At 40.2% G+C, this 11,112-nt stretch overlaps 1 protein-coding gene across 4 annotated transcripts in view; it reads left to right on the forward strand.

The window, feature by feature from the left end:
• KDM6A (lysine demethylase 6A) overlaps positions 1-10,351 on the forward strand; it is a 224,553-nt gene extending 214,202 nt beyond the window's left edge. For all 4 annotated transcript variants that reach the window (XM_077480926.1, XM_077480927.1, XM_077480928.1 and 1 more), the window contains 3 exons: positions 4,329-4,455; positions 4,556-4,726; positions 8,762-10,351. In XM_077480926.1, coding sequence (XP_077337052.1) covers positions 4,329-4,455; positions 4,556-4,726; positions 8,762-8,791 — 328 coding nt within the window. In that variant the 3' untranslated portion in view covers positions 8,792-10,351. The remainder of the gene's footprint in view (positions 1-4,328; positions 4,456-4,555; positions 4,727-8,761) is intronic.
• The last annotated feature ends 761 nt before the right edge of the window (positions 10,352-11,112 follow it).

Genomic DNA, 11,112 nt, shown 5'->3' on the forward strand with positions numbered 1-11,112 from the left:
ACCATCTGGGTAAAGCTCTGATTCAGACTCGGGTCCCACTGTGGCATACGGCCCCTGTTCTGACATGTCGGAGGATGCGGACCAGGACCATTTGGACAGTGAGAATGACTGTGTCCGGGTCAGCACAGGAAAAAGCGCTTGTAGGGGCACTTATCACAGCGGTGCGAGATACCCTAAAGATGGAGTATACGGTGGGAGCATCTACAGTGTTTCGGTCCCTTTCAGGTCTCACAAGCTGACCCACGCGGCTAAGGCATTTCCTTACCCAACTTATTTTGTTACGTTTACAAAGAGTGGGGAAGACCGCAGCGGGCCTCTTCAGTCCCGAAACGCATAGCGTTGGATTACCCCTTTGAGGAGAGTTTCCCGAACAAATGGACATCTCTGATTGTTGACCCCCCCCCCCCGGTTTCCAGGTTAAATAAGGTAACCATGATCCGATGGAAGCGACCCCTGCCGACAGGAGGGCCTAGACAGTTGCCCGGTCCATGTTTACGGTGGAGGGGTCATCATTGCAGCCAGTGTTTTCCACGGCCCTAGTGTCACAGGTGCTTACTGAATGGGCTAAATTGTTGCACCATGAGTTGGAGAAGCAACAGGCTTCCCCGGTCTGCGAGCTGGCGGACCAGTTGGTGCAGGGCCTTAAGGATGTCTGCGATGCGCCCTTAGATATGGCCCCTTTGCTCTCTAGAGCCTCAGTATCAGTAGTGCTATGTCGCCTGATTTGGCTGCAATGCTGGTCTGTGGACCAGGCATCCAAGAAAGCACTGGCGGATTTGCCCTTCCAGGGAGAGAGGCCATTTTCCTTGCTGGATGACATTAAGAATGTTACTGGGGGTCAGAATAAGTTACTCCCACAGTCCAGGAAAACTCGAGGAGCCACGCCATAGGCAAGGGTCCTCCTTTTCCTCTCAGAAGCGGATTTTTCGTCTGCCCAGGTCGGCGGGTAAAAGCTCCCAGTCCGACAAGGTGCCCGCTGAGGGACAAAATCGTCTTTGGTTTCGCAAACCAAACAAGCCTGCGAGCAAATTTGTTACCGCATGAAGGTTTGCCCCCCCCCCCGCCGGACTCTCGGGTGGGGGGTCACCTTCGGGAGTTTACAACTCGGTAGACCCTCCCTACTTTCTGACCAGTGGGTCTGCGAACTGGTTTCATCAGGATACAAGATAGTTTTTCTTCTCCGCCAAACGAATTTCCCTCCAACATTCTTCATCTTCTGGCTCGTCGGGAAGCCCTGTTCGGGGGAGTAAAGGACCTGCTGCTGCGCTGGCTGATAGTGCCTGTACCAATGCCAGAAAGGTTTCAGGGATTCTACTCCAATCTGTAGTCCCAATGAAGGAAGGGGTCTGTCCGGTCCTAGATCTCAAGGCCCTCAACAGCTTTGTGAAAAAGTATAAGGGTTCAGGATGGAATCGGTTCGCTCAGTGGTCGCTGCACTCCGTCAGGGGGATTTTCTGGCATCCCTGGACATCAAGGACGCATACTTGCATGTCCCCATATGCATCAGAGGTTTCATCTAAATTGGGAAATTGTGCTTCCATCCTTATGTCCTTGGCCGTCGCACACCAAAGAGGTTGCTTTGCATTCCCTGGACGTGGTCCTGGTCTGTGGGTTTATCTGTCTGCTACAGCTCCTTTCCCGGAGATCGGACTCCCTGTTTGTATCAGTGGCTGGTCCGCAGAAGGGCCTGGCAGTCTCGTCGGCCACCATTTCTTGTGGATCAGACAGATCATGGTTTAGGCTTATGCCATAAGTGGGCGGGCGCCCCCCTTTCCTGTCATGGCACATTCTACCAGGGCAATTGGTGCCTCTTGGGCTTTCCAACATCAAGCATCTGTTTCTCAGGTGTGTAAAGCAGCGACCTGGTCATCTGTTCACACTTTTCACAAAATTTTTCAAGGTTGATGTGGGCGCATCTTCAGATGCTTGCATTCGGCCGCAAGGTTTTACAGGCGGCTGTTTAAGGTTGCAACTCAGTTGAGGAGCACTGGTTGTTATGGGTGGAGTTATTTTCTTGCTGTTCCCACCCCTTTTTTCTTTGACACTACTTGGGGACGTCCCTAAGGTCAAGATGAAGATGCTGTGTCCTTCAATGAACGAAAGAGAAAATAGGATTTTTGTACTCTTCGTAAAATCCTTTTTATCTGAAGTTCATTGATGGACACAGCACTCACCCCTCCTATTTATGTTTGTACTGCTTTTGACGAACTGAGCTGCTGGATGCAGTGAGAGGGGTTATAGCCAGTAGGACTGCCCCCGGGCGGTACTGTTCAGTTTTGCTGGTTTTGAACATGTTCTGCCTAGTCCTCTCCTAAAGGGGCGATATAACGCTAAGGTCAAGATGAAGATGCTATGTCTGTCAATGAACTTCAGAGAAAAGGATTTTACGGTGAGTACAAAAATCCTATTTTCTTTTTTTTTCAGCCTAATGATGGCTTGCTTTACAGATAGTGACAATTCTTTGGATCTCCTATTGAGTTGACAGCAACAGATTCCAAATGCAAATGGCACACTTGAAATTAACTCTGGACCTTTTATCTGCTGCTTGTAAATGGGATAATGAGGGAATAAACACACACCTGGCCATGGAACATCAGAGCAGCCAATTGTCCCATTACTTTTGGTCCCTTAAAAATTGGTTGGCACGTATACAAACTGTTGTAATTCCTACACCACTCACCTGATTTGGATGTAAATGCCCTCAAATTAAAGCTGGAAGTCTGCAGTTAAAGCACATCATGTTTCATTTCAAATTCATTGTGGTGGTGTATAGAGCTAAAAAGATTAGAATTGTGTCGATGTCCCAATATTTATGGACTTGACTGTATATGTGCAGAGATTAATATTGTGCTATTAGTTTATACAGGGTGGGTTTACATCCACTTTAAAGTTTTTAACAGTTTTGTTCTACCTTTTTTTGGTAATAAAAATTGTAAAAAGCATATATGGATTGGTTTGCGCAAAAGTTATAGTGTCTGCAAAATGGGGGATACATTTATGGCATTTTTATTTTTCACTTGTAATGGCGGCGATCTGCGATATTTATCGAGACTGCAACATTATGGCCGGTGCATCGGACACTTCTGACACATTTTTGGGTCGATTGCCAATTATATAGCGATCAGTCCTATAAAAATGCACTGATTACTGCAAAAAAGCCACTGGCAGGGAAGGTGTTAACACTAGTGGGCGATCAAGGGGCTAACTGTGTTCCCTGTGTGTGTATTCTAACTGTGGGGATGGGACTGACTATAGGAGATGAGATCATGGTTTTCAGCTCCTAGGTACTCACGATCTCTCTCACAGAACTGGGATGTGTGTGTTTACACATACGTACGTCCCTGTTCTGCCTCTCGTGGCCAGCGGTCATCACGACCACCGGTTACATGCATCGGCACCCATCAACCCCCCCGTGCCTGCTATCCCACTTAAAGGGACCAACGTATAGCTACGATGGTTCTCAGGATTGTGCTGACTTGCCGCAGTATGATGGCGGCTGGTCGAAAAGTGGTTAAAGCATGTTATACAGCACAATGCTTATGCTGTGTATTTTGGCCCCCTGTATCGCCTGAAATACCTGGTTGGTCCTGCCAATTTCTCCCCCTTACATTGACCACAATATATATCACCATTCACCGATCTAGCACCATTGTCAGTGTACGTGCCTCCGTCATAAGCTGCTATCTGCAGCTCTCCTGTCTCTCCCTCTGTCCTCCTCCTGCTTCTTCTTCCCCTTCCCTCCCTGCCTGTCATCTCTCACTATCTCTGATCTGCTCCTCCCTACTGCTTCAAATCTAACTGATCTGTATATCATCCCATCTGTCACATAAAAAGCTGTGTCCTAGTGCCTATGCTTTATAATAAAAAAAAGATTTATACCGGTTTTAACAGTGTCGTCCAGCGATCACACGACTCCAGGCTCTCTGCTCTCCTCCCCTCCTCCCTGGCTGATGGCAGGGGAATCTTGGCCCTGCACACTGGAGATATTCTACAGGGAGATCTGAGACCCCGGAGTCATCTTATAGATTTCTACCTGTTTTAACAGTGTCTTCCAGCAATATTTATTTTATATATTTATATATAGATCTATATAAAACAGGCATGAGAATGCAGCTTTTTATCTGACAGAGGGGGTGATATAAAGATGAGATAGTGGCTTAACCACTTTAATGAATGCAGAAGTAATGCATTCATAAAAGTACTCAGAGCTATATTGACTCCAACTTTATAAAGTAACTAATGGTGATCCCAGCCATTTCTCTCAGTTTTTGTAATTTTGTTTGTACGTTTTTATATTAAAGGTCAAAGATTGTTTTTGTCTTATTTAGGTACTGCTTACTGAGGACATTGAAGCAGTGCCAGGCTTTAAGAGAAGCTCTTATAGCCACAGGCAAGGAGGTTGTATGGCATGGCCGAACAAAAGAGGAACCTGCACATTACTGTAACATCTGTGAGGTTGGTTACTGATCAGTTCAGTAGTAGACATCTATACTTGTAATATTTCCTAGAAGAAAATATATGGATTGTTATGTAACTAATTGTGTTTTATTTACAGGTGGAAGTCCTCAATTTGCTTTTTATTACAAAAGAAAGCAATTCTCGGAAGACCTATATAGTTCATTGCCATGACTGTGCACGAAAAACAAATCCAGATCTGGAAAACTTTGTGGTGCTAGAACAGTACAAAATTGAGGAACTAATGCAAATTTACGATTTATTTACACTAGTAAGTATATGTCAGTAGTAATTGCACAAAGGTTTAAAATTTTACTCTTGTGTTTGATATTTTCTGAATAAAAACTCTGAATCCTCTTTCCAGTGCTATCAGATATACTAGTTAAATCCAAGCTCAGTTTTCTTTGTGGCAAGGTTTTTTGTTTTTGTTTGTTTTTTTATTGGAATACCTCTTAAGATTTTGAGGCTTTTTTTTTTGAGAGAAACCTTTTCTTTCATTGATGTGAATTAGGTGCTTTCAATGCAGTTTAGTGAAAGCTGAAATATAATCTCCTTTATATTATGCCTTCCCTGGTTTCCCCCTCCCTCCTTTATAAACATGCTCATGATATTTTTAAATCAAACTTTCCATTTTCATCACATACTCTTGTTTATACCTAGTTATGTCATCACTAGACGTGAGCTTGGGTGTGTTTTGAATTCTAGTTCAAACCTACGTGAGCAAGCCTGCCAGGAAGCTGTCATTTTTCTGGGCCAATCGACACTGGCCCAGGTATTCCACATGCCCATATCTGCGCACAGACATGCGTCCTTTGTAAACATGCAGCTTGAGGAAAGCGCAAGCTGCAGATTGTCCCAGTGCAAGCAACAGCTTCCTGCTGGGCAAATTCACATGAGTTTTGGGCTTGGATCTGAACACATCCACTCACCCAGGCAGATCCCTAGTCATCACTGGGTCTCTGGCAAATTTGGCCAAAATTTATTTCAGTGTAACTGTGTAAATGTCACTATTTCTATTGAGATACCATTAAGATGTATCAGTAATATAGTGTCCAAGCATCAGCTAGCTTCTGTAAAGAAAAGTTATTTTTATACACATTAAAGCCATTTAACTGCTTGCTGACCAGTGCACAATGATATCCGATGACAAAGCTGCCCAAATGGGCATACCTGTACGTCCCCTTTAAGACACGGCATTGTGGTCACTCCGTGACCGCGCTTCTCGCAGACTCTCCACCCGTGTCTCGCAATCGTGTCACAAGGCATTTCCCTGTTCTGCCTAGTGACATGGCAGATCTACTGCTCCCTGTCATCAAGAGCAGTGATCGCTGTCATGTCAGTGGTAGCCCATCCAACCCACACAGTTGGAATCCTCCCTAGGACACAGTTAACCCCTTGATCGCCCCTAGTGTTTAACCTCTTCCCAGCCAGTGTCATTTATACAATAATCAGTGCATTTTTTATAGCACTGATCACTGTATAAATGACAATGGTTCCAAAGTGGTGTCAAGTGTTCGATGTGTCTGCCATAATGTCGCAGTCACAATAAAAAATCGCAAGTCTCCGCCATTACTAATGAAAAAAAAATATTTATAATAAAAATGCCATAAATCTATCCCCTATTTTTTAGACGCTATAACTTTTGCGCAAACCAATTAATATATGCTTTTTACCAAAAATATGTAGAAGAATGCATATTGGCCTAAACTGAGAATGTTTTTATGTATTTTGGGGATATTTATTATATCAAAAAGTAAAAAATATTGCTTTTTTTTCTCCCAAATTTTTTTTGTTTATAGCGCAAAAATAAAAACCACAGAGGTAATCAAATACCACCAAAAGAAAAGGCTATTTGTGGGGGAAAAAAGGACGTAAATTTTGTTTTGGTGCAGTGCTGCACGACCACGCAATTGTCAGTTAAAGCGACGTAGTGCTGTATCGTAAAAAGTAATCTGGTCAAGAAGGGCGTAAATTCTTCCAGGGCTGAAGTGGTTAAAGATGCATACACAAACCATATTGGGCTATGAATAGCTTTCTTCCTTATGAGGTTATTGTGAACATGTAAAAAATGCTAAGGGGGTAGCTATGGCGCTCACCTACTATTATTATTACACCTAGTCACTACGGGGGTCAGTTTCAGATCAAAAAGTATAACTAAAGTGAATGCTTATCACCCAAAATGCTTAATTGTAATTTACACCTAAATAAAAATTCCAAATGTGCAATATATATAATGGCTAACAAATGGCAGTATAAGTGTTCTAGAGACCACTAATTATATTATTCCAAAATACTATGTGGTGGTACAGAAATTTTTTTTCTCAATATTCCACCCTTTCCACAGTGTTAAGTGCATATGTGCATTTGTGCAAATCACAATTGATATTATCATAAAGTGCTTATAAAATGCCACAATCACAGTATGTGCTATCACAAAAGTGCTAAGTGCTTCTGTAAGTGCCACAATATATAAATACAGTGTTTTACACTTCCACCATAACGCCTCCAAAGGTATAAAGTCGCTAAATGGAAAAATACAAATATAAATTGATGAACCAGTCCAACAGCAGAAATTGGTATCAAAAAAGTTCCTTTGTATTCAGAGCAAAAATGACAGTGTGCTTCAGTGCTTAGTGGATTCCTGGATTGCAACCGGTGCGATTTCCATGCATAAAGACAGTATTCCGCACTCACCAGCTCCCCTGTCCCTTAAATGGTTAATGCGCCTCCACAGTGTGAGCCCCCGTGTCGCTATATAGAGCTGCTCCGGGTTACCATCCAGTTGTATTCCTCATTGTAAATGGAAATGAGACATACATAGTGTAATCCCGTTTAAAAGCCAAAGTTTATTGTATGCAAAAAGTTGCTACTCACATAAATGAAGGATAAAACAGCGCCTCGTATGTGCTGATTACAGCGTTTGAATTCACCGCCGTTGCGAGAGAGTTTTCACCATAGGCCACGCCCTACGCGTTTCGTCATTGGACGTCGTCTGGAGCCCATCTGCATTGCATGATCCACTGAACTGTTGCACTATATTGATTATATAGTAAAATTGGTTGGGCCCCTAACTCACAATATATCATGTGCTTTCGTTGCAACATAACTCGTCATTTCAATAAGTCTCACCCGATTACATCTGGGGTCCTCCCGTCAGTCTGAGTTTGCCTTCCAAGCTAAACAAGCTAGTTGGCATGTTCCTACTCCCATACACTCATCTATTTTTATTATATTTATTATAATCCGGTTCATTTCTGCTATAATTATATAACTTGCTTACACTGTGGAGCACTGGATTAAGCAGGAAAAAGTATTTTGGACAAAAAGGGAAAAAAGACAGTTAATACTGGATGTTCACCAGCCATGAAATGTCTGGTTTTGTCTTGCTGCAGGTTCTAATAAATACTGTGAAAACTTTACAGTAAGCAGTTTCACTACATGAGAGGACTGTACAATTGCATAAGACTGAAGTCTGCTTACACCTCAAATTCTGAGGTAGGACTATAGCCATTGACGAACATGTACAGGACTTTAACCGCTTGACCTCCATAAGATTTACCCCACTTTGTGACCAGGCCTTATTTTGCTATACAGCACGTTGTTACTGCAGCTGACAATTGCATGGTCTTGCACCAATGTACCTAAATACATGTAATTTTCTTCACCACAAGTAGAGCTTTCTTTTGGTGGTATTTGATCACACCTGCGGTTTTTAATTTTTGAACCATATACAAAACAAGACTGACAATTTTGAAAAAAAATATATATTTTTCTTTGTGCTATAAAACCTATCCAGTAAAAATAATGTAAATCTAATTTCTTCATAAATTTAGGCAAATATGTATTCCGTTACATGTTTTTGGTAAATACAATCCCAATAAGTGTATATTGATTAGTTTACCCGAGCCTTATAGCGTCTACAACTATGGGATAGAAGTGAATAGTTTAGCATTGCATATGCGCTGCTAATGTCCAAAAAACACAAGAACTGCCGCAACCACTATTATGGTAAATGCCAACCACTAAACAATATGTAAGAGAAATGGTTCACTGTTCAAGAATAAAACGTGCCCTTACCCTTCACAAAACTCAGAAAGCATATCAAGAATAATATACATGTACTGATAATGAAAAAAACGTTTAGTGACACACATGCACCGCCCGAAGCGTTGCGTCACGTGACAAGTGGTATAATGCATGGGTATATTAAAGCCTTGCTGTGTTAGGCGACTTGTAGTAGCATATGGTGAATAGAGCCGTGCTTTATAAAAAAAAAAAATAATAAAAAAATTTTTTTTCTTTCCAGGCTCCTCCAATGCCTTCACCATCTTCTTGACATTTTTCTGTGGACAGTAAATACGGACATTTCTGATATTCAGGAAGCAACCCAGTTCTGCACCACTGTTTTTATTTTTAGGGTTTTTTTTCCTTTTATTTTTTTAGGTAGCTGTTCCATAAAGGCTGCTGGCTGAAAGCTGCGTCTATGCAACCTTCCAAGTGCGGAGTGTCAACCAGCTGGACAGGAGATGTTCTCCTATTCCAGGACTTTACTATAAATAATGCTGATCCAGCTATTCATTAAAGAAGAAATCCACGTTTTGTATATATGTATCTGACAAAACTGGCAACATTTTACAGACTACTGACTTGAAAATCACTTTAGGGTTTTTCCTTACAATTTTTGTTTTTCTCTGCTTTCTCTGTTTAACTAAAAATGTTTAATTTCTATCCCACATCCTTTTCCAGTTTTGATTTAAGTACTAACTTAGCTGGTTGTCTTTGTAAAGTAGTTAGAACTTTTATGTCTTTTGGGCAATTTTTTAATGTGAAATGTGATTTTCTTTTATTTTTTTATTTTTTGTTTTTTTCTTCTTTTTCTTTGGGGGGGTTTTTTTTTTCAATTCTTAACCAGCTTTCAGTTTTTCATTTCTGTTTTGAAAACCATGACGGTTACAATTTATGTTTCCTAAAAAAAAAATAAAAACAAAAAAAAAAAGTATGAAAAAAAATATATAAAAAAGAAAACTAACAGCCAAGTCACAAAGATAAATGGGTTGCACATAGACTAAGGAATAAACTTCAGATTTGTGATTTTTGTTTCTAATCTTGATGTAAATTTACACTATTTATAAATACATATTTATTGCTTGAAAATATTTGTGAATGGAATGCTGTTATTTTTTCCAGATTACCTGCCATTGAAATTTAAGGAGTTCTGTCATTTGAAACACTACTCCTGTTACATTTTCTATGTGTAAATAAAACTGCTTAGCATTGTACAGAAACTTTTATTAAAACTGTTTAATGTTTAAAACGTTTTTTTTTTTTCTGTTTGAATTTTACCAGAATCAATGTACAGTGCTTAGTCTTTTATTCATGTTCAGATCTACATATATAAATATATATATTTATATATACACGTGTGTGTGTATATATGTAAATAGATATCAATTATTGTGTGGGAGGCCGACTACGTTTTATATAAGGTCTATATCACTAGTAGATAAGATGTCTACTGTAAGTATTGCTTACAAAACTGTTTTTGTTTGTTTTTTTATTATAAATATATAGTACGTTATAATCTGCGGTGTCCCTCAGATTTTTTTTTTAATTGTTAAAGATGCAATAAAACAAAACATTTAAGCCCTGTCAACTATGATGAAATAGCTGTCCAATAACTTAGACTTGTTTTGTATTTCCTGGCATAAGATGGTGATATTTATCTCTGCACTTCAGAATGCTACATTGGCTGACATTCCAAAAGAACCCAGGAAATTCTAGGAAACGGGTAACAATGACCTGTTGAGAAGAGTTCTTTAAAAAGTACCTATTTTTGCTTAATATGCAGTGTATCCCAAAGAAATATGTAATAAAGTTCTCCTGATTCTAGAATTTATATTCTTTTAATATTGGTTTTCGTGCATCACTTATGCTTTCAAATTCTCTTACAGTGTGATATATATATATATATATATATATATATATTTTTTTTTTCCCAGATGCCGCTGAAAAACAATTAGACTTTATTTTTGAGCCTGAAACGCAATGCAAATAAAACAACATAATTTAATTTATGTTGAAGTTGTGTAGTGTTCTTTTCAGAGTTGTCAATTGTAGCAACAAATACATTTATATACACAGTTGATTGTAAACTTATGTGCGTTTTGTCACCCAGCACTTAGTGTTACTAAACCCACAACACTAAAATCAATCTGTATATGCAGCATAGCATGCTTGTTATATGCACTGTGGAAGGGGTTAATCATTTGCATTGTGTAAAAAGGCTGAAGAAGGCCAGCTAACACAGGCAGGGTAGCCGACCTGCACATGCTCTGTTGTCTTTTATGCTGGAGAGAACATTTACTTGTTCTCAGAGCTAGTCAGGTCGCATGATATTGACATCACAAATGCGGGTGTGTATACAGGCTGTAGTGGAAATCTCTTCCTGCCTGAACTCTCAGCACTGAAGAAGCACTGCAATTATCATGTAACCGTAGCATACGGAACATCCAAAAAAGGTATATAGTGGCAATATTTTAATGTAAAAAGATAGGCTATGGGCACTGTGGGGGGGGGGGGGGGGTTATGAACAATTTTCATATTACTGGGCTTTAGTAACACTTTGAGGTTGTGGACAAAACATTCTCAAATTTAAAA

Source organism: Lithobates pipiens, unplaced genomic scaffold (genome assembly GCF_037356315.1).
Source record: "Lithobates pipiens isolate NorthernLeopardFrog02 unplaced genomic scaffold, aLitPip1_a1.2 Scaffold_16, whole genome shotgun sequence".
NCBI lineage: Eukaryota > Metazoa > Chordata > Amphibia > Anura > Ranidae > Lithobates > Lithobates pipiens.